The sequence below is a fragment of the Agelaius tricolor genome, unplaced genomic scaffold (assembly GCF_023055355.1).
Source record: "Agelaius tricolor isolate 1412-34295 unplaced genomic scaffold, bAgeTri1.0.p SCAF_15, whole genome shotgun sequence".
NCBI lineage: Eukaryota > Metazoa > Chordata > Aves > Passeriformes > Icteridae > Agelaius > Agelaius tricolor.
In genome coordinates, this window is record NW_027269275.1 from 15,493,730 (window position 1) to 15,515,736 (window position 22,007).

At 52.2% G+C, this 22,007-nt stretch overlaps 1 protein-coding gene across 1 annotated transcript in view; it reads right to left on the reverse strand.

The window, feature by feature from the left end:
• Positions 1 to 352: 352 nt before the first annotated feature.
• CNGB1 (cyclic nucleotide gated channel subunit beta 1) overlaps positions 353 to 22,007 on the reverse strand; it is a 30,817-nt gene continuing 9,162 nt past the window's right edge. Inside the window, exons 13-33 of the mRNA XM_071440707.1 lie at positions 21,561 to 21,726; positions 20,368 to 21,075; positions 18,707 to 18,836; positions 18,331 to 18,373; positions 15,660 to 15,792; positions 12,720 to 12,815; positions 12,082 to 12,239; positions 11,743 to 11,922; positions 10,903 to 11,111; positions 9,965 to 10,015; positions 9,766 to 9,852; positions 9,373 to 9,437; positions 8,873 to 8,995; positions 7,698 to 7,839; positions 7,333 to 7,492; positions 6,639 to 6,736; positions 6,467 to 6,550; positions 5,625 to 5,743; positions 4,910 to 5,056; positions 4,272 to 4,494; positions 353 to 3,003 (exon numbers count right to left, since the gene is read on the reverse strand). Of these exons, the coding sequence (XP_071296808.1) occupies positions 2,791 to 3,003; positions 4,272 to 4,494; positions 4,910 to 5,056; positions 5,625 to 5,743; positions 6,467 to 6,550; positions 6,639 to 6,736; positions 7,333 to 7,492; positions 7,698 to 7,839; positions 8,873 to 8,995; positions 9,373 to 9,437; positions 9,766 to 9,852; positions 9,965 to 10,015; positions 10,903 to 11,111; positions 11,743 to 11,922; positions 12,082 to 12,239; positions 12,720 to 12,815; positions 15,660 to 15,792; positions 18,331 to 18,373; positions 18,707 to 18,836; positions 20,368 to 21,075; positions 21,561 to 21,726 (3,335 nt within the window). The 3' untranslated portion in view covers positions 353 to 2,790. The remainder of the gene's footprint in view (positions 3,004 to 4,271; positions 4,495 to 4,909; positions 5,057 to 5,624; positions 5,744 to 6,466; positions 6,551 to 6,638; positions 6,737 to 7,332; positions 7,493 to 7,697; positions 7,840 to 8,872; positions 8,996 to 9,372; positions 9,438 to 9,765; positions 9,853 to 9,964; positions 10,016 to 10,902; positions 11,112 to 11,742; positions 11,923 to 12,081; positions 12,240 to 12,719; positions 12,816 to 15,659; positions 15,793 to 18,330; positions 18,374 to 18,706; positions 18,837 to 20,367; positions 21,076 to 21,560; positions 21,727 to 22,007) is intronic.

Genomic DNA, 22,007 nt, shown 5'->3' on the forward strand with positions numbered 1-22,007 from the left:
AATAATCTCTCCAAAGAACTAAAGCCATAAACAGATCACAGAGAAGGATAATTTCAGATCTCCCCATGGTTCCAGAATTACCAGTTGTGTATCCATCACCACCTCATGCTGCCTGCTGAAAACTAAGATCTTCAAGCAATCTTTTCTATTTAAGAAAGTTTTTTCCCCCTCCTATTGGTGATTAAAGACAAATTACAATCCTACTACCAATATTATGTGACCTCCTGAGCCTCTCAATTATTTATTGGGAAATCTGAACTGCATGTGAGGATTTTCTGGCTCTGTCAGTGCATGAGTGAGCAAGAAGTCAAAATAACAGCTGGAATGTTGAAATAAATCCACACCAAATAAATGGTAATCTACATGGTGTTTATTGTAGATACAGTGAATTATGAGAGCAATTACAGCCCACTATTTATTTAAATGCTTTTTCTAAAGAATATTAAATCACAGAAGTAAATCAGAGCCCCAGTGCGATTTTTGCACGTTTCCTGGCTTGATTATATAAATATTTAAAGAGTGTAAAAAACCCACAACTTTTCACTCCCCATCAAAATCTTCTAGCTGGCAGGAAACCACTTGCAAATGTCTGAGGATGAGAAATATTCAGGGAGGTTTGGGTGAGTGCAGGCCCTCCCCTGCAATGTGATCCTTCAGACCCTCCTGCAGTACAATGGAGCTCATTAAATTTGTTTAAAAAGAAAGCAAGGCATTATTAACTAATGCTAACACCTATTCTGCCTTTATTTTTTGCCACAGAAACCCATACACTTTGCAAGAGAGGGAGGAAAAAGCAGCAAAAGGAGATCCCAAAGGAGGGGAAGGTCAGCCCTGGATGGGAAGAGGGATCAGCCAGGGGGTGCCAGCAGCCCTGCCACCCTTCCCTGTGTCCCAGCCAGACCTGTGGAACCTGCAGCACTGCTCCCTGCGTTTGCTGAACACCTGGGGAGCGCCTTGGCCACGGTGACAGGGCTGCTCCCTGCAGCTAAACCTGCCCCAGCTTCTCCTCCCGAGGATGGAAAGTGGCTCCCCTCTGTGGGAACATGGACAGCCAAAACCTTGGGGAGGATCTGCAAACCTCACCCAGCACCACCTCATGCACTGCTCCTCACCACCTCTCAGCTCACTCTGCTGGGCGCTGCCTTGCAGGAGGATGAGGAGGGAGCTGGGGCACCTTGAGCCATGAGCTGGGTGCTGAGCAGGTGTTTGCCTTCCCCTCCAGCACCCGGCCCCAGCACAGTGGGACAGTGGCTTCATGACTTCAGAGCTGAGCAGCACCAGGGTGGCTTCTCTCCCCTGGGAAATGTGGCCAGCAGCCAGCCTGAGGGGGCTGAAGGGCTGGGAATTGCCTGCTGGAAATGGGGATGCTGTGGGAATGTGACCCCTGTTGATGGAGTGGCAAAATTTTCCTTTGTCCCCTCAAAAAGGAAAGAAGCCCAGAAGTTTCTCTCCTCAATGAGGTGAAAAGCCACCTCATGGGCTTAGGGGACTTCACCCCAAACTCAAGGATAGCTAATTGGACAGAAGCCAAAAAGTCTCACTTGGGCAATTGACTAGAAAAAGAAGTGAACAGAGAAAGTAATTGCTCTTGTGAGGTGTTTTATGAGGAACAAGAACCTCTTGCACCTGGCTTGGTTTTTCTCTGTTTGTTATTTTTTTTGCCTTTTATTAAACCTTTTTGTTTCCAACACTGCAACAGAAGCCATCCTGCTGATTTTTATGCCTCCAAAGGTAGCTGAGCTATCTTGGGAGTGTTATAGACCTCTGAGAGCTGGTGAGACCTGGCTCGAGGGGCTCCTATAACAGGATGCCACTGAGGTCCAGCACGGAGTGCAGGGGAGCCCCTGCATGCTCATGCATGCTTGAGGGCACATGGCAGGCTCAGAGCTGACTCTGAAGCACTGTCTGGGACAGGAGGGCTCTTTCTACACTGCTCTTTCCCCTCTCAGCTGGGAGCCAACTCTGCTTCTCCCTTCCTGCTCTCTGTTTATCACTGCCAGCAGTGGCAGCACAGAAAAATCCCAAGTTTGGAAAAGAACTCCAGGAACATCCATCTCATCCAGGATTGTGCTTCTCTATCCTTGAAAGATGCTCATCAAATCTCCCCAAAAGAGCCCCCAGTAATGGAGAGCCCACCACCTTCCCAGCAGGAATTCTTCCCAGTGGCAAAGCCAAGGTGGTCCTGGCACCACGAGGGGACCCTCAGGCATCTTGCAGTCTGTGCACTTGGGGACAGAGCTTGGCATTCTCATCACAGCTTGATCTGTGAGCAAATCAAGCTTGGCCTGTGAGCATAGCCCACATCCTTTTCAGATGAATCACTCCCCACTGCTGCTGTCAACCTTGAGGAGCCCAACAGAGAAACCTTGTTGTGTTTTTTTTCCCCTTGGTTGTTTCTAGCCAAGTGGTGACTCAGCTGTCAGAGGTGAATAACTCTTCATGCTTTGTCTGAACACTCATTAACCATCCAGCGCCATAAAAAGCAATTTTTACATAGCTCTCCTTCCACAAGGCCAGATTTCAAAGCAAGAGGGCTGACCTGAGATTTAGTGGGGAATTCATAAAGGTGCTCAATAGATCTGCAGAGTGGAGGAACCTTACATGGTTCTGGGTCAAATGGCAGAGGGTTTTATCAGCAGTGATTGAGGGTCTGGGCAGAAGAAAGAGGCAGATCCTACCCACAGCACATAGCAAAACCTACAGCCACTGCATGGAAATCATTTACAACAAAAATCTGCTGGCCCAGGCATTTGCCTGACTCCTACGCCTGCCCTGGGCCCTGCTGCTGTTTCATTGCTCTTCTTTCTTTTCATCTTTCTCTGAAATCTCAGCAGCAAGGATTTCCTCATCCTCTTTTGCTGTGGAAATCACACGAATGGTGACTGAATGATCAGAAGATTCTGAGGATATTTCCTCTCCCGGGCGGGTTTGTGCTCTGCGGGATGTGACAGGAGATCTCTGGTGCACTGGTGACTTCGGTGGGGTTGGGCTGACACTGGAACCCTGCAATGAAAAGTTAAAAAAGAGGCAAAAACAACCTTAGCAGATCCTTGCCCACTACCCCTGACATGGCAAAGCTGGACAGGAGTTTGTGGTTCCACCACAGGATCTCCACCCTGGGATGCCAGCTTGATGCCAGAGCTGCTCCCTGCAAGAGGGGCTGCTGGATTCCATCCTGCCTGTCTAGAGCAGCACAGAGAGAGGAGCACAGCAGAGCTCTCCCACCTCTGCACTAACTCTTGGTTTGCTCCTGAAGCTTCTGGAGGGGCTGGTCTTGGCCACACCTGGCCCTAGAGCTGCTGTGAGGGAGCAGCCCAGCCTGCCCTGTCCTCCTTTGGAGGGGAGCATTCGAGGCCAGCCCCAGGGATGTGCCAAGGAGAGAGATGTCAGCAGGTCCTGCTCACCCACCAGTCGGGTCAGTTCCCAGTTCATTCACCCTTCAGCACTTGTTTCAGGGCTTCTTTTCCCTCATTCAGAGCCCTCATTGCCACTGCTCACTGCTGGTCATGGATTAATGTTAAACACCACATGGTTTGAAGCTTCTCAAGCCTCTGGAGGGCTGCAGAATTGCAGCTGTGCTTGGCATCAGCCTGGTGTTTACCCAGCCTCAAGGTCACTGCCCTCCCTGTGCACATCCACATGTGATAAGTGTGCCTGGCTCCATGCTGAGAATAACAACAGCAGGGGCTGCACGGAGACAAAACTTTCCTTACAAGTTTAGTTGAGACAGCTGGAAATAAAAAAGGGGGAAAAAAGGACAGGGCCATTTTCCTTTTCAGCTGCCCATGGCAAAAAGCAAGGGGGTTCCCGCAGAGGTGGCAGGATGGCATTGCAGGCTGTGGGCACCCCTGTCCTGGCCACCTGGGGAAAGATTTGGGACATCAGCTGGGCTGTGGGTGCCAGTACATTGATTAATTGATTAATTATTAATCATAATTATTAATTATGACTAATTATCCTGTCTCTGCAGGATAGAAAAGACATTCATTCATCTATGGCTATAGCCCAGCTAGAAATTGGACTCAGGCTTAGCGCAGGCAGGCAAAAATTTAATGTATTTCCCTTTTGTATAGCAAAACATGGGACACTGGCACTCCACCAAAGCCCTGTGCAAGATGCTGGGTCACCCCTTCCTGTCTGCCCACGCTCTGACAGACCCCAACATCCTGAGCTCGGTCCTCTAAGGCGCCTGAACCACTCCAGAGCTGGTGGGGAGGGCACTTTTGGCACCAAGGGAAGCAAAGCCGCATCTCTGTGCTCCCCGTGCTGACCTGCGCCTCCTGCATCGCCTGCGCCTCCTGCATCGCCTGCAGCTCCTGCAGCTCCCGCAGCCTCCAGCGGAGCCGCCCCAGGGGCCCCTTGCCCCCCATCCTCCCCGTGGCCGCCAGGGCAGCCCTGAACAGCTTTGGGGTCTCAGCTTTCGGGGGGATGACCAGGGCATCTCCGGGGCCTCCCTTCTCATCTTTGGGTTTGTTGTTGCTTCTCAGCATTTTCCTGCAGCACGGAAAGGGAGAGGTGATGTCAGCCCGGGAGCATTCTGTTAGCTGGATTTTATAATGCAGAGAACCCAGGCGTTAAAAGAACAAGGAGCTTTGTGTGTCTTAGGGAGGACAGAACAACAAATCTAAGCGATGCTAAAAACCAAACCGAACCTTTACAGGGGTTTTTAAGCGAAGGCACTTTGGCCACGCTCCTTGCCCAGCTCCGGCCGCTGTGCCAGGCGGATTTTGGCCGGCGGAGGCTCCGGAGCAGCGCCGGGGGCCGGGTGCCCTCTGCCGAGGGACGGCGGGAGCGGGGGCTCCGCACAGGAGCATCCCAGGGCTTCACACAGAGAGAAAAACCCCCCGAGACTGCGAAGCCCCGGCTCTGCTGGTTTTACACCCCAGAGAGCAGCAGCCCAAGCACGCACTTGGCTTTCTTGCGCAGCAGCTTCTGAGACTCCGGGTAATGCACCAAAATCTCGTTCAAGTCTTTCTTCTCCAAAATAAAAAGGTTGGCGAAGCCGTGGGCCACGACGTTTGCTGTGCGGCGATTTCCCCCTCCTGCTGCCAGCAGGCTGGGAGAGACAATGCGAGACATCAACACCTCTGTTGACAGGCTCGGAACTGCAAATCTCCTTTACACGTCTGCACCTCTCTCTTTCAGGGGACTCAGACTTTAATTTTCACTCCTGATGGGATTTATCGTGCTGTTTTTAAAGAATGATAAAGGGAAACCTTGCATGGAGTACTATATAAAATATTATTTGTGGGTTTGAAGGGTTAAATATTGCGTTTTACACAATACTGGGCTGTGGGGAGGCAGCAGTATTGCTGTGTTACCAACCGGTGCAGGGCTTTTCATTCCCGTGGAAGGGCTGGGAGACTGTATTTGTGAAACACCTTTTCTGATCAATTTTCCCATTCCTCCATCCATATTCCCCTGTTTACCATCACCAGCTCCCCAGGCAGAAGACAACACGATGACAGAAACAGCAGGAAAGCTGTGATTTGTGTCTCAGCCTCTGCCCAGCATTCATGGCTCTCAGTCACAAAGATTAATTGGGATGCTGCTGATCCCTCCACTTCCCACCCTGCTCACCCACAGGCTGTGTTTCCCCAGCTCCCTGGCAATGCTTCTCTCACCTGATTTCCCCAAAGACAGATCCAGCTTTCAGAGTCACCAGCACGGATTTGCCGTCGGGTCCCCCCAGCACCTGCACCTGTCCCGCCTGGATGATGTACATCTCCCGGCCGATCTCTCCCTGCAAGGAAGGGGGAGCTGCCTGGGGTGCCCAGAAACAGGGACACCTCAGGGATGCCCTAAGGAGCACCCTGCTGGGAATCCCCATGGCCATACTGCCCTCTCCAAGCTCCCAAAATATCTTGATGGTGCTCACCCCTGAGCATCCTCATCTCAGCATCCCCAAGACCCCAACTGTAGCCATGATGTTTTATGAAAAATCCTTTCCTTAGGAATTTTTCTCCTGAGAAGCTGAGAGGCCTCAGGAACAAAATGCAAACGATTATCTGCTGCTGTGGAATGCAACAGATTCATCTGTGATTGGTCCATGTTGGTTGTTTCTAATTAATGGCCAATCACGGCCCAGCTGTCCAGACTGTCTCGGTCAGACACAAGCTTTTGTTATCATTCTTCTTCTTGCTTGCTGGCCTTCTGATGAAATCCTTTCTTGTCTTCTTTTAGTATAGTTTTAATATAATATATATAATAAAATAATAAATGAAGCCTTCTGAAACATGGAGTCAGATCCTCATCTCTTCCCTCTTCCTAGGACCCCTATGAACACCACCACACCCAACAAGCTTTCCCCTGCTGTTCAGAACTGCTTTGTACAAGGCCACCTGCCACTGAGGGTGTTTTTGCTCCAAATTCCCTCCCTGTGAGGTGGCTCAGCAGGGTGATGGGCCAGGCCTGGCTCTCCCTGTGCCCTGCACAGCCTGGCTGTGACTCCCAAGCATCCCCTTACCTTCTTGCACACGTAGTCGTTGGGCAGGTACACCACCGATCTGAGCCGCTTCAGCATGTCAAAGATCATCTGTCTGTCACAGCCCTGGGCCCAAACAGAGCCAAAACATGCCAGCCTCAGTGTGTGCTGGCATGGCAGGCTGTGCCAGGCAGGGCTGTGCTGCAGAGGGTACCTGGAAAAGGGCCACTTTGCTCACGATGTTGTAGTTCACGTCGATGGCGATGTCCAGCCTCATCTTGTCTGGCAGCTGCACCAGCAGCTCTGACTCATCTGTGAGACAGAACAGAAAAGTGGCTGCTTCCAGCGCTGGATTTGGGAATGTGTCCTTCGTGGGGCAGTGGGGAAGCAGCCCACATTGTGGTGGCAGAGGGCAGGAGCCTCTGCCCACCCAGCAACTTGCAGGTCTAAATCTGAAGTGTGATGGAAAATCACCCTTGCATTATCCCTGCCCTGATGGCTCTCAGAAACAGACCACCAAGCCCAAATCAGCATTTTCCTTATCCAGGAGGATGGGCACAGAGGTTCTGGTCCTGCCTGATGACTCACTGTAGGGTGAGCTGGAGGCTTTGCTGCTGGGCACACTCTGGCCACTGATGGACAGTCACTGTCCTCTCTCCAGGGCACCTGGGACACGGGACTCAATGTGCTGTGGGTGATGCCAGGTCACCAAAGTGCTGCTGTGACCCAGTGGCAGTCTGTAAGCTCCATGGGCGGGCAAACCAGCCCCTACACTGAAGATTACAATAAGCCACCCTCCACCCCCAAACTGTAGTGCTGTTTGGCAGTAACATTTCAGCTCTGCAGAATAACCACACGAGATAAAACACGAGATTCAAGCATTCAGCCCTGCAGTGGCTGGATCTCACCTAGCATGCCTTGGGAGTGCCATGTGTACTCGTACCACGTCTTCACCCTGTTCTGCACTGCCCTGGGGATCCTGTAGAAGTTCATGTATTTAATGGTGCTGTCCATGCAGCTCCGATAGTACGTTTGTCCTGCAGTAGCGGCACCAACCACATCTCTCATCTGAAAGGAAGAGGTGGAGGAGAACTTTAGGTTGCTGTCACTTATCCATCAGCAGGTTAAGGACGTAAGCTGAGCCCTACCAGCATCTGCCAAACCCTTTTTGTCCTCCCATGGGGAAAACAAACCCAGAGAGGCAAACCTGTGGATCAAACCCACCAAAACCACCCCCACCTGAGGCTGTAAATCCCCCCTGACTCCAACTCACCTGCCCTATCATGACAGAGAAAGCAAAGACCCCTGTGAAGTAATTCAGCAGCTGGAAGACGATCTCAAACAGGGTCTTGGGGTCTGGCAGGCCCCCAATGGTGATGAGGGTTTTCACTGCCCAGTAGTAACAGCGGATGTAGCTGGGAGGAGAGGAGGAGAAGGGAGGAGAGGAGGCAGCTCTGAGGGCATTTCTGTTTCACCCCTCAGCACTGAGCTCACAGCCTCTGGCCATGGCAAGCCAGAGCCTGCTGAGAGTAATTATGGATGACAAAAGGAAAAACTGAAGGGCTTCAGACTCCCCACCACACCAGCAGGTGCTTCTGGAGATGCTACAGGAGCAGGGGAACCTATGGTCCCTCCAGGAACCTCCACCTGGGAGGCTCAGCTCTGGATACTCTGGGTTTCTGCTCCTCTGCCATAAAGCAGCAACATATTTTCAGCCAAATTTACACTTTTAGAAATGATCAGGGGGAAAAACATGTTTGTGAACAAATTGTTGGAATAGCATTTAAGAGAAGCCAAGTGAATTCCTGGTTCCCTGGTCTTGGGCATTCCCTTGGGTGTTTTGTTTCCACCTGAAGATGGACACAGATTTGTGCATCATACAAAATAACTCTCTAGCAGCACCCACAGGTGTGGGCATTCAGCTTGTGAGCCAAGGACTCTGCCTGTGGCATCAATCACTGACTGCACAGAGGACATTTAACACAGGTATTGCCATGGTGAGGGGAAGGGCTGGCCACTGTCCCCATCTCACACTCTGAGAGAGACCCACAGGTCTGGGGGGCCTGGCACAGGGCACAGGGACACACAGGGACCCTCCTCCATCCCAGCCTGGCAACAGTCAGCACAGACAGGAGCAGGATTCATGCTTTGAATGTCTCCTGGTTGACCAGGGAGCATTTCTTTGCTTCCCAGCACCAGGATCCCAGCCCCTTCAACCTGCAGCTGCTTTCCACCTCTGCCCAGCTGCAGCCTCATCTTGCAGCACTGTGTATTACTGCACATCCCATCCCTGCTGTCCTTGCCATTCTCCCTGGCTCCACATCATCTCCTGGCACTCCCAACCCTTTGCTTCAGGGGTTTTCATGAATCCAGCTGCATCCCAACACCTCCCTATTGCTCCAGCTCCAGCAGGCTGTGATGTGTGAGACCCCCAGCCCTGGCCTGTACCTGTTTCCTTCCCCATCATAGACCCAGGTGGTGGAGCCCAGTCCTTCATAGGCTGATGCCCAGTAGTAGAGGCAGGAGTTCACATGCAGGCTGTACAGCAAGTAGGCAGTGGTGCGAATCACTCTGCAGAAAAACCCAGGAGAGAGCAGGAAGGGACATGAGGCCTGCCAGGCCTTGAAGCGGTGACCATACAGGTGACAGAGCATCCCAACCCTGCTGCTGCCTCCTGCAGCTCCAGAAGTGCCAGGAAAAGCAGTTTATCTGCTGATGGCTCTCTTTCACTGCCAGCACCCCTGTCCCTGTGGGCTGGAGAGAGGTGTTCCTACCCATGCAGGCTTTGGCAGCCTCATGTCCCACCACATCAGCCAAAGTCCATGTCAGCCAGCCCAGGCACAGCAGGGAAAGAAATCAAGGGCCAGAACAGTGCAGAATGAAGGGAACATTCCTCCCCAGTGGCAAAGAGCAGTTCCACGCTCCCTCCTTCCCCCCAGGACCCTCACCTGTAGATGTATGCCTTGGTCAGGATGGCCTCCAGGCGGTTGTTGAACTCGAAGAAGGCCATGTACTGGGAGGAGAAGGAGAGCTGCAGGTTCCAGGTTCCCCTGGGAGAATCCCCTCCCCATAAAACCCCCCTCATTTCCCTGCTGCAGCCCCTCTGCAGCATGGACTGCCACAGGCAGATTTGTCTCCATCCTTCAGTGCCCTTCTAGTCAAACGTGAGTGGTTTAGGATCGAAATTAAGTGTGTGACCTGCAAAGCCTTTGGGACAAAACTCCCCTCCATTTTGTAATCCTCCTGTCATCATGGATGGGTCTGAGCAGGCAGAGCTCACCCAGGCAGCAGAGGACCCCTCTGTGCCCTGTGCTGCTCTGGCTCTGTGAGCCCTGGCTCACCTTCAGACAGCGGGGGAAGCGCAGCAGGGGGTTCACACCCACTTTGAAGTAGAGTAAATCCAGGGGCAGCAGGCACAGCACATCCATCTGAAATCCACACAGGGAGACACCTCTGTGGGGAGCTGCAGGAGCCCTGAGGTGGGGCTGAAACCACAGGGCAGGGGAAAGATTCAGGTGAATAAGGACAGTGCTGACAAACCTTGAAGCGCTGTGATCGCAGGTAGTTCTCTTTCATGGCCTTTTTGTCAGTCTGGGGGGAACAGGAAGGGGAGAGAGAGAAGAATATTGATTATTGCTTAGAGAAAGGAAAGCTAGGGCCAGTGTGGTCATGCCTGGCTTTCCTCCTCTGCACCACCACAGGGAAGATGCTCCCTTTGTGCCTGGAAAGGGGAGAAGAGCAAGCAGAGAAGCCCTGGCTGTATGCCATCTTCCCATCCTACCTTGGGACATCCTGTGTTGATTTTGCATCCCAGGAAAAGCACATCACAGTGCCAGCACCACAAAATCAGCATTTGCAGGGGAAACTGCCTGTCTGAGCATCTGCATGGGCATGGGAAGGCTGCACCCTCAAGGTGTGGTTTTTCAGTTTGTTTAATTGAATATGGAAATGAAATCCAGGGCTTCCCTTATCTCAAGGGAGTGATCTGTGTGTTCAGATTGCAATTGCTAACACATCCTGCCTGGTGTGCTCCTGAAAATTAACCCCAGAGTTTGTTACACCCATGCCCAAGGTTGGCACCACACGGCTGTGCCAGGGCCAGTCAGTGAGCCCCTCACCATGGGCAGAGCCACCCCTTGGAGCAGCACCCTGCAGGCATCCCTGCCCAGCAACAGGAATGCCACACAGTACTGGATAGGATGGAACTGATTTCATAGGGGAAAACAGTGTGTTGGGCAGATAAAAAGACTGCTGGCTTATCCAGTCAGTGTCAGGAGAGATGCTCGTGGTGTCTGGGACTGGACAGAGCCCTGACGGCCATGGCCATGGTGAGAGGGCTCAGTTCAGGGTCCAGCAGCACCTGACGGCCATGGCCATGGTGAGAGGGCTCAGTTCAGGGTCCAGCAGCACCCTCAGGGTGATGGGGTGGGGGTGCCCCAGCTGGTGCCCAGTGCTGGATGCAGTGCCCTGCCACTCACAATGATGTCTCCCCCCTTCACGAACTGCAGCCGGGTCTGGAAGATGAGGATGTCCAGCAGGTAAATGAGGTCACAGAGGTAATCCACCAGCAGCCAGTAGTGGATGTTGGCTGGGGTCTGGTAGGGGAAGGCCCAACGGACAGGGATCAGCCAGCAGTTCCAGTTCCAGGCCATGACCACGAAGAACAGCCACAGCACGTACATCAGATCTGCACACAGGGAACAGCACCACCATCAGCTGGAAACACATCCCACCTCTCGGATGGGAGCTTCCATCCCCTGACCTGCCCTCAGCACAAAGGAAAACCTGCAGGAAGCCTCTTGGTGACAGTGTTTGATCTCTAGCACAGAGTGAACACCCCTGGTCACAGAACATACCACGTTTTAGCAGGAAGCTTCTTCTAACTTTGCTCATTCAGCTATATTTGCTTTTGCTCTGCTCTCACAACTGCAATTTCCCTGTTTTTGTTTTTACCCTCCAGCCATGCTGAGCTAGTGGCTGGCTGCCTGAGCCCAGAGGCTTCCAAAGGACTGAGGAATATGAAAGACTAAGGAAAGAGCTGGGCTTCAGTGGGGTGGCCACACAGAATCTTCTTTTGTGGTTTTAATTTTTTGGGAGGGTATCCACACCACAAGGAAAGCAGAATGCCCAGTCCTGCTGCTGACACCCACAGCTGGAATTATTTAGGAAAGCCTTTGCCTTGCAGAGAAATTTAAAAATCTGAGCTTTAGTGAAAAAACTAAGTTTCTTCTTGCTTAGTTTTTCTCCCCCCACCCCATCACCCTCTCTCCCCAGTCCCACCAGCGTGCCCCCAGCCCAGGCTGTGCTCCATCACTCACTGGTCAGGGGGTCAATGCTGCTGGGGAACTGGTAACTTTTCAGGTGCTCCAGCCAGGGCCGGCGCTTGAACGTGCAGCACAGCATCTCGCAGTAGTGGTCATCCCCCAAAGGTTTGTCCCCTTCCAGCTCCCCTCCTGGGGCAGGCACTGCTGCTGCTGCAGGTGCTGGCTTGGTGGGAGCTGGGAGAGGCCACACAGTTATTTCAAAGGGAAGAAAAAATCTTCTTATGCCAGTTTTTCTTAAGGTCTTTGAACTGTTAATAAAACAGCTGCCTCCCAGAAAACACGGCGTGTATGGGGACCCACCAGGGAAACATTCCCAGCCCCACCTGGACTCACATGCCACGGGGCTCTCATCATCTGAGGTGACATCAGAGTCAATCAGCTTCTCCTTCACCTTCTCAGTCCTCTCTTTGAAGAGCCTCACCAGCTCCTGGAGCCGGGTGTTGATGATGGCACTGCTCAGGCTCGAGGCCGAGCCGATGCGCTCAGGGAGGCTGGGGGACACCAGAGGGCATTGCATGGAGGTAGGAAAGGCCAGGACAGGTTATTGGGGTCATAGAAACCTGGAATGGTTTGAGTTAGAAGGGAAAGGGAAGGCCAGGGCAGGTTCACAGGGTCATAGAAACCTGGAATGGTTTGGGTTATAAGGGACCTTAAAGCTCATCTCGTTCCAGCCTCTCTGCCGTGGGCAGGGACATCTTCCACTAGACCAGGCTGCTCCCAGCCCCATCCAACCTGGCCTTGAACCATGACCCAGTCATCACCCATTCTCTAACCTGCAGCATCTGAATTAGGATTTACCTGTGTTTGTTTGGGCATTGTGTACTGAGAAGAACACAAACTGGCATGGCTCCCTCTCCCTTTGGTATCCCAAAGGATATTTGGGGTGTTTGCTATTTCCACCCAAGCCCCAGGATGTGAACCCCAGGATGTGAACCCCTGGCTGATCTGGAGCCCCTGGGCCCATTTCTCACCTTTCCCTCTGCTCCTGGTCCCAGCCCAGCCCTTGGCTGGGGGATTGGCTCACCAGCCCCTTGTCCAGAGCATCCTCTGGGAGCAGTTGCTTCCTCCTGCAGACACAAACACAGAGACCAAGGGTTGGCTTGGCTCCTCTCACTCCTCCTCCTCCTCCTCCCAGGTGTGACCTGTTTTCCATTCCCCCTTCTCCTACTGGGGTCAGTTTCCCCTAATTTTTGCCATTGCCTGGGGTAGTTGGGAGTGAGCCCCCTGCTCCTTTCCTGCTGAGGCCCTGCTTCTCCCTGAGCACCAGGGAGCCCTTGGCTCCATGCACATGCAGCCACCTGGCCCATTTTCCAACTCAGTTTGGGTGGCTGGCAACAGGCACAGAGGGCAGGCATCATCCTGTGCTTGCCCCCAGTGCCACAGCTCCACATCACTGCACTTCAAGGGGCAAGGAAAATGCAATGTCAGAGCACCCAGAGCTTGTGTCCTACCACAGCCGGGGCTCCCTTTGGCACAGATGGGTTTCTCAGGTGAATTCCTTACATGTGGGCACAAAAGGTGTCAGAAGGGAAGCTGAATATGAAGATAGCACTCCCAGCAAAAATCTAGACTGGTTTGCAAACCGGCAGGCAAGCCCAGAACTTCAGCTGTGATGAGGGAATTGTCTCCAGCCACCACAAGTGCAGATCCCACTGGCCATGGCACAGAATGTCTCAGTGCTGTGTGTGGGGCAGGAGAAGGCAGGGTGCTGAGGGAGGTCATCCTGCCAGCACAAGTCTCCCAAAGAAATGGGAGTCAAATGGGATTCAAATGCTGGGAACCCACCACCTTCAGCCTCTCTGGCTCCCAGGTGTGTCCTGCTGGGAGGTGAGCAGGTGAACAAGACTGATGAACCTTCATTTCCCAAGAAATGGGCCCTGCCAGAGCCATGTAGGAAATCACTCCAGGCTGTGGCCAGTGGAAGGGATTTAGAGATGCTGGGTGACTGCTCAGTGCAGTTATGTCTTCTTCCTCTGGAAACACCAGCAGGACATGAGCATTTTCCTTCTGGCTCACAAGAATTAATTTTTATTTCTTTATGTAGGAGAACAGGAGTTCCTTGCTTTTCAAAATACCCAGTGTTGTTTTGAGACACTCCCTGGAGACCCAGCAGAAGGGTTTATATGCTCACATGTGTAACTGCAAATATGTTTAATGCTGGCAATATTTTCACTGCAGGTATTTTACATGAAGCCTTGGGCTCTGCTGTCCCAGTATAAATAGCTGTTCAAATGGATTGTGGACATTTTTGTCATTTTTTTTAGCTGTTCAACGGGATTGTGGACATTTTTGCCATTTTTTTAAGCTGTTCAACAAACCAGATTGTGGACATTTTTGCTTTTTTTTTTTTTTTGCTCCTCCAGGAGCAAAAACTAAAAGATCCAAACTATTAAGTGAGAATGACTACAGCACCTGGATTACAGCACAGAAAAGAATCCTACTTTAGCTTTTATTTTGAATCCTCAGCAAGGGTGAGCCTCAAAAAAGCCTAGTGCCGTCACAGAAGAAAATCCATCAGCTTCCTCCAGCCTAAATTTTAAAGCTCAGTTTTAATCCTCCCTCTCTCCAAGCATAGAATCACTGAATGATGTGGCTTGGAAGGGACACCTTCCAACTAGACCAGGTAGCTCCAAGCCCCATCCAACCTGGCCTGAAGCACTTTGCAGGATGGAGTTTCCACCACTCCTCTGAAAGCTCAAACCCAGGGGGGACATGCTGCAAACCCTTGCAGCAAAAATACAAGAAGAAGATGGATTATTTTTAAGATGCAAGCTCATATCGAGCACATAGACCCTCTGTGCTCTAAATTTGGGAACAGAGACAAATGGGATTTGCCCATGGCCTGGGGATTCAGCCCATCTCCAGGAGGACACACAGACAGGGCTGTCCCTGACCACAGAAGCTTTAAACAAAATGTAATTTAAAAATGTAAACAAGAGGCAAGGCTTTGGCCATCTCCTCTGCTGTGCACTGGGGTGACACCCACTGCACACACAGCACTCTCCAAATCTGCTGGGAATGAGCATCTCCACATGGAAAAATGTGGATAATAAATGTTCCTGTGCTGGCAGCCTCAGGGGGAGCTGGGACCACCAGGCAGAGCCGTACCTGGGGATGCTGGACCTGGGGGATGCTGTGCCCAGCAGGGCTGTACCTGTGGGATGCTGTGCTGGGCAGAGCTGTGCCTGGGGATGCTGTACCTGGGGGATGCTGTGCCCTGCAGAGCCGTACCTGGGGGATGCTGTGCCCTACAGAGCCATACCTGGGGGATGCTGTGCCCTGCAGAGCCGTACCTGGGGGATGCTGTGCCCTACAGAGCCATACCTGGGGGATGCAGCCCCTGCAGAGTCGTACCTGGGGGATGCTGTACCCTGCAGAGCTGTACCTGGGGATGCTGTACCTGGGGGATGCTGTGCCCTGCAGAGCCATACCTGGGGGATGCTGAGCCCTGCAGAGCTGTACCTGGGGGATGCTGTACCTGGGGGATGCTGAGCCCTGCAGAGCCGTACCTGGGGGATGCTGTACCTGGGGGATGCAGCCCCTGCAGAGCCGTACCTGGGGGATGCTGTGCCTCGGGGATGCTGTGCCCTGCAGAGCCGTACCTGGGGGATGCTGTGCCCTGCAGAGCCGTACCTGGGGGATGCTGTGCCTGGGGGATGCAGCCCCTGCAGAGCCGTACCTGGGGGATGCTGTACCTGGGGGATGCTGTACCTGGGGGATGCAGCCCCTGCAGAGCCGTACCTGGGGGATGCTGTACCTGGGGGATGTTGTACCTGGGGGATGCAGCCCCTGCAGAGCCGTACCTGGGGGATGCTGTGCCTGGGGGATGCAGCCCCAGCAGAGCCGTACCTGGGGGATGCTGTACCTGGGGGATGCTGTGCCTGGGGGATGCAGCCCCAGCAGAGCCGTACCTGGGGGATGCAGCGCCGGGCACGGCCAGCAGGTTGGGAGCGCCGGCAGCAGGCAGCTCTCCATAGGTGCCGTGGATCTCCACAGCACGCTCTGGGCTGTCCACATCCTTGATCTCCACGGTGGGGGGATGACCTGCTCCGTGGGGAAGGACAATAATGGCAGGTGAGGGGGGCACAGGGCCCCCCTGCAGCCAGGATGGCTCCCCAGAGCCCAGAGCTGCCCCCAGGCCCTGCAGAGTGTGGGAAGGACTCTCCTTCTCCCTCCCTTCCCTTCTTGCCTGGCTCTCCTTTCTCCTAAGCATTTGGAGCACTTCTTTATCTTTTTTTTTTTTTTTTTTTCCCCGGTTTTTAACAGTCTAAGAACTGCCATCTGCTGCCCTTCTGCTTGCCCAGCTTGCAGTGATTGCAGCTACTCCATCTGAGTGTTGGGCTCCTGTGGTTTGGAAAACCATGGAAATTAGGATTCCCAGCTGCAGGTGCCATGCAGGAACCCAGGATTTCCAGGAGCAAACCTGCCTCCCAGGGTGTAGAGATTCTCCTGGTTCTTCTGAATGCAAACACATGGATTGTGACAGCCCTGAACCACACAGTGTTTGCTTTTCATGCAGAATAAGGCACTATTTCAATAAGCATTTATGGTTTCTTTCTTCTGCAGAGGTAATAACTGCTTCCTGCCACAGGCAAGGTCAGAAGCAGGAAGGTTGGATGTTTATAGTGGGTAAAGAAAGACGCCAGTTGTCCAAAGGAGAAAGGCACTGGGGCTACCTTGGCCAGACCCCACAGTCACTTGGCTGTGAAGTGTGATGTCTCTCTTACCTATTCAACAAAATAAAATTAATTCCTGCAGGATTTCTTTCTTTTCACACATCTGAGAGACCGCATGCACCTCCTCCTACCTCACACTGATGTGAAGCTAGGGGATCAGTGTGGCTGGATTAAATGCCTGAGAAAAAGCCTGTTTGGGTAGCAAAGTTAAAATCCTGTTGCATGTCAGGAAAAGCAGCAGAATTCAGCTTGCTGGTGAAAAACAAAGCAAAGCAAAGCTGCAGAAAAGGCAGAAAGCCATGAGCAGCAAACCTCCACCTTCCTCTCCCATTAGCATGAGCAGGCTGCACAAATGCTGGAGAGAAAACTGTGTGTGGTGATATTGCACCCTCTGCCTGCAGCTCCTTCAGGAGAGCTTTTCTGAGCAGCTCTAAACACACAGCATTTGCAGACACTCTCTAGGCTTGGCTAAAAAGGCACATAGTGATGAGGCAGAAGCAGACAAACACGTGGGTTTTGTTCCCCAGCCTCTGTGCTGCAACATGAAGCATGCTTTTATTTTTTTTTTTTTAATTCTTCCCCCCCCCTCCCAGAAAGCAACAAAAAAAGCAACTACTCCAGGACCCCCCCCTGCACCCCTCTAGCTACACAAGGCATCAAAGCCAACATCTCTAATACCTAGTGGGGAGTGCTCCTCAGTGCAAAAATTGGGGTTGACAACTCCAGCCTTTAGCTTGCTGGTGGCAAGGACAGGGGTGGCAGCAGGGACTCGGCAGCTGGGGACATTGGGGACATTGGGGACATTGGGGACATTGGGCAGCTGCTCTAGAGCCCCGTGGCCAGCAGGGGGGGGGGCTCTGCCAGCCCAGGGCTTGTCATGCACCAGCTGGAAGAGCTCGACGTCCTGGGCCCGCCTGGCCATGCTGCTAGCGGCTGCTGGGAGCTTCAAGCAAGGGACAAGGCATCTGCAGCTGCAACAGAACAGAGTGGTGTGAGAAGGGAGGGATGTGGCACGGCAGGGATGTGGGGCTGACCCGGGTTTGGGGCTGCTGCTGCTGCTCACAGGGGCTGGTGGCAGTGCTGGGCATCCCAGCACGTGTTTTTCATGGAGTCATAGAAGGTGAAGGGGTGGAAGGGACATTAAAGGTCGTGTCCCATGGGCAGGGACATCTGCTACTCCAGGCTGGTCAAGGTCTTATCCAGCCTGGCCTTGAGCTTGGGGCATCCACAACTTCCCTGGGCAACATGTTTCTGTATCTCACCACCCTCACTGGGAAGAATTTCTTCCTAATAATTTAACTTACATTCCCCCTCTTTCACTTTGTACCCATTACTCCTTGTCCTATCACTACAGTTCCTGACAAATCAGCATTTTCCAGCATCATTGTCCCTCTGCAAGGGCTGCATGCAGAGAATCTCAGGGGTGAGGGCAAGCCATTCCCTCTGCAACTTCCTGATGCCAGTGGAGTTCTGCCAGGATGTGCCTCTGCTCAGTCAGGCTGCAATGGGAACTCACCACCTAATTTTCATTACCAACTGTTGCTTCCTAAAATGTTATATTAAAATGTGTTTTATGCCACTGGTTATTTCCCAAAGGGAGAAAAATGGTAGAGAAAATACCTTTTATCCCTGTACATCCTCCAGCTGAAGGAGAAACCCTTATTTCATATCAGGGATTGCTGAATCAACAGGACTAAGCATTGTACATTCAGAGCTAGCTCCAGACAATGCCAATATTGCCATTGTGCTGTGCCCACAGGATGTTTTGCCCTGTGAACAGCCCTGACTGGCCCTGCAGGCTGCAGAGAAGTCAGCTCCCTGCTCCCTGCCAGCAGGAGAGGAGAAGCTGGGTTCTCCCCCCATCCCTGCCTCACTCCATCCCAGTCTGGCACCATACACCTTGTACCTTCAGCATCAGTTTCAGCAGCTTCAGCTGTCTCCTCTTCCACCTTCAAAATGAAAAAGAAAGCCATTTTAAGGAGAAAAAGCCCATTCTGTCAGTGCAAGAGCAGCCTTTGCAGCTTGACTGGCTGCCCCATGTCCCTCCTGCTCAGACTCTCAGCCTGTTCAGTGCCCACTCTGGAGGGTGAGAGGAGCCTTCCCTCCACCCACAGCCACTTCTGCTGGCCCAGCTTCAGGGATGGGGCCACCCTGGTGGGCAGCATGGCCTGTGCCCAGCCCAGCCTGCTCCTGCCAGGGCACTGCATCCCTCAGAGAAGCTCTGAGCCCCCGGGCAGAGCAGGAGCCCAGTGCAGGGAGCCAAGCAGGGAGCGGTGCTGTACCTGCACGAGGGCACCTTGCAGATTACTTATCTCAACTTCCTCCAGCTGCTCAGCCCTGAGGGCCTCCTGGGCAAGGCAGGCTTCATCCACATCCTCATCAGCAGGGGGACAAGGAGGCTGCAGCAGGGGTCTGGAAGGGAGAGAAAAAATACTGCATGGGAGACCAGGTGAGAGGTGATAAATAAATCAGGGCATTGCATGGGCATGGGCAAAACCTGCACAGGCAGAAAGATCCAGGCAGAATGTTTCTCCTCCTGTGCATCATTTCTCATATAATTAAAATGGGACAAATAAAAAGCCAAAATCTAATTTCCAGTAAGGCTTTCCCACAAGCACTATTCAAATCCCACGTTTGCCTGTGCAAGACACCACCAGGACACATAATTCTCATTTTCCTTCCTAAGCAAGCACAGGCCTCAGCTCCACCATTCTGACAAAGGGGCTCTCAAGACTGATTTTGTTGCTTTAATATAACTTCATAACTGAAATAAAAGCACCTCAAATGTTGCTCTGTGCATTTACCTCTTGATTTGCTCTTTCCTGGCAAGAAATGCAAAGCAGGGATTTGGCATAATGAGAATTTTATGACAGCTAAATGCATGAAAATATTTGTTTTGTTATTTTGAATAATTTCCCCCCTTCATATTTGAAATTATGCTCCCTTCAAATGTGGTCACAAATCTTTCCATCCTAAACTAGAAAATCTAAACTAAAAAAAAAAAAAATCTTTCCTTCCTAAACTAGACCAAGGGAGACCTGTTGGTCTCTCTTTTCCCAGTAAACAAACACATTGAAGGATGGAGTAGCATCTCATTCACCCCACAACTGAAGCTCAAGTTTCTACAATGAAGCTCCAGGAACAGATTTTGATGAAATACAAACATATGGGTTTAACAGTGAGTAATCATGTGTTTTCAGCTCCTTCCTGAAAATCTAGCTACTTTAGAGGAATTAACACAGAATAATATTGTAGTGCTAGGTAATAAATCCCTAAATGTTTATCTCATGTGAAATCAGAGCAAACTACTAATCTGAGCAGAAAGATGTCTCCCAATAGCATCCAGACCAAAGTCACCACCTTCCACTAGACCTCGGCTATTTTCTACAACAGGAAAAAATGAAAAATTGTACCTACTTGTATGAAGCAGCATCAACACACAATCCTGTCTTTACATTCAGCTCTGTAGCACTCAAAATAATCTCGAGTGCCTTGAATTAATGGGCACGGTTTAAACAGCACGGCCCATCTCCCGGAGCTGGCAGCTCCCGCCTCCCAAAGGCGCAGGAGGGGCTGCGGTTGCTACGGGCGGCCGCGATGGAGATGGAGCCCGAGTCACCAGGAGACGCTCCTGTCACCAGGTGCCGCGTCAGCAGCGAGCCCTGGGGCAGCCGGTGGCCAAAGCATCCTTTCTGCGTGCCGTCCCTCCTGCCTGCCATCCCTCTCTGCTGCCATCCCTCTCTGCTGCTATCCCTCCTGCCTGCCATCCCTGCCCAGCACAGCCATCCCTGCCCAGCACAGCCATCCCTGCCCAGCCTGCCAGGCTGGGAGCTCTGCTCTGCCGTGGGTGTTTCAGCCTCTCCAGCTGGTGAACGCACTTGAAACAAAAGCTGCAATCACGCTCGTTTCCAACAAAGCCCTAAAGGCAACGGGAGCCACTCACTCTGCACTCTCCTGCTGCTCCTCCTCTTTCTTATCTTCTTCTTCTTCTTCTTCTTCTTTCTTCTTTTCCTCTTTCTTCTTCTCCTTCTCTTTTTTCCTCTCCTTCTCTTTCTTCCTCTTCTCCTCTTTCTTCTTCACCTCCTCCTTCTTCCTCTTCTCTTCTTTCTTCTTCACCTCCTCCTTCCTCTCCTCTTCCTTTCTGTCCTCCTCTATCTTCCTTTCCTCTTCCTCTTTCCTCCTCTCCTCTTCCTCTTTCTTCCTGTCCTCCTCCTCTATCTTCCTCTCCTCTTCCCCATTTTCCCTGTTCTCCTCCTTCTCTTTTTTCCTCTCCTCTTCCTCTTTTTTCCGGTCTTCCTCCTCTTGCTTCATCTTCTCCTCCTCCTCTTGCTTCATCTCCTCTTCCTCATTTTTCCTGTCCTCTTCCTCTTTCCTCCTCTCTTCTTCCTCCTCTTTCCTGTCCTCCTCCTGTTGCTTCCTCTCCTTTTCCTCCTTTCTCCTGTCCTCTTCCTCTTTCCTGTCTTTCTCTTGCTTCATCTCTTCTTTCCTCTCCTCTTCCTCTTGCTTCATCTCCTCTTTTTTCCTCTCCTCTTCTTCTTTCTTCCTTTCCTCTTCCTCTTTCTTCCTCTCTTCCTCCTCCTCCTCCTCTTTCTTCTCCTCCTCCTCCTTTTCTTCATCCCCCTTGACAGTGTTTGGGGAGCACAAACAGATTCTGGAAAGGAGAAGCTCATGAGTTGAAGCCCCCCAGCTCTGAACACACTGCCCAGCCCTTGGGCAGACCCCAGCATGGTTTCTATGGCAGAAGCAAGGATGAATTATACAGAGACAGCTTCCATTTCTGAATGGCATTCCAGCTGCATGCACCACTGCTGGAACAAAGCCTCTTGCCCTGGGGCCAAATTCTACTCACAGGAGCCCAAGCAGAGCCTCCCTCACCTGTCCCCTGCAAGGCACTGTGAGCATTGCTCCCGTGGCTCTGCACTAACCTGAGACACCAGGAGAAAAAGATATTTGATCAAGCACCTTTTGGATCCTGCTGGGGGATGTCCTCCTTTTTGGAAACAGGCACCTTGGCTGCCAGCACCAGCCCTTGCAAGGATGGATGCCCAGGGACAGGCTTGTCCCCTCCCATGGGCACCACACTGGTGGCTGGAGAGCACACAGACCTGCCCATCAACAGCATCTCCCTTCCCCTACCTGGGTTCTTCTTCCTGAGGCTCCTCCTGTATGGTGGGAAGGGAATGAGGATCTGCCTGCAGCTCAGCCTCCTGAGCCCAGGCTGTCATCTCTTCATTCATCTGGCCATCCTCCATCTCTTCCAGGATGAGATGGGTTTCCTCCTGCTGCCCAGGGGCTGCATGAACTGAAACAGGAACGGGGAGAGGGAGGTGATGAAGGGACAGGGACAGCAGCAGCTTCTCCAGAGCCAGGGCAGGGCCCAGGTTTGCTTTGCTCAGTGGGGCAGTGCTGAAGCAGCTCTCAGCCGGCCAGAGCTGGGCAGCCCTGCTGCCCCTGTGTGGATATTCCCAGTTCAGTCCAAGAAAGAACAGAGACAATTTCTCCCAGGCTGGGAGAGCCTGGGAATCTTAGAGGAAAAGAATTAAAACAATTATTATCTCTCTTTCTGTAACCATTGTTTACAGT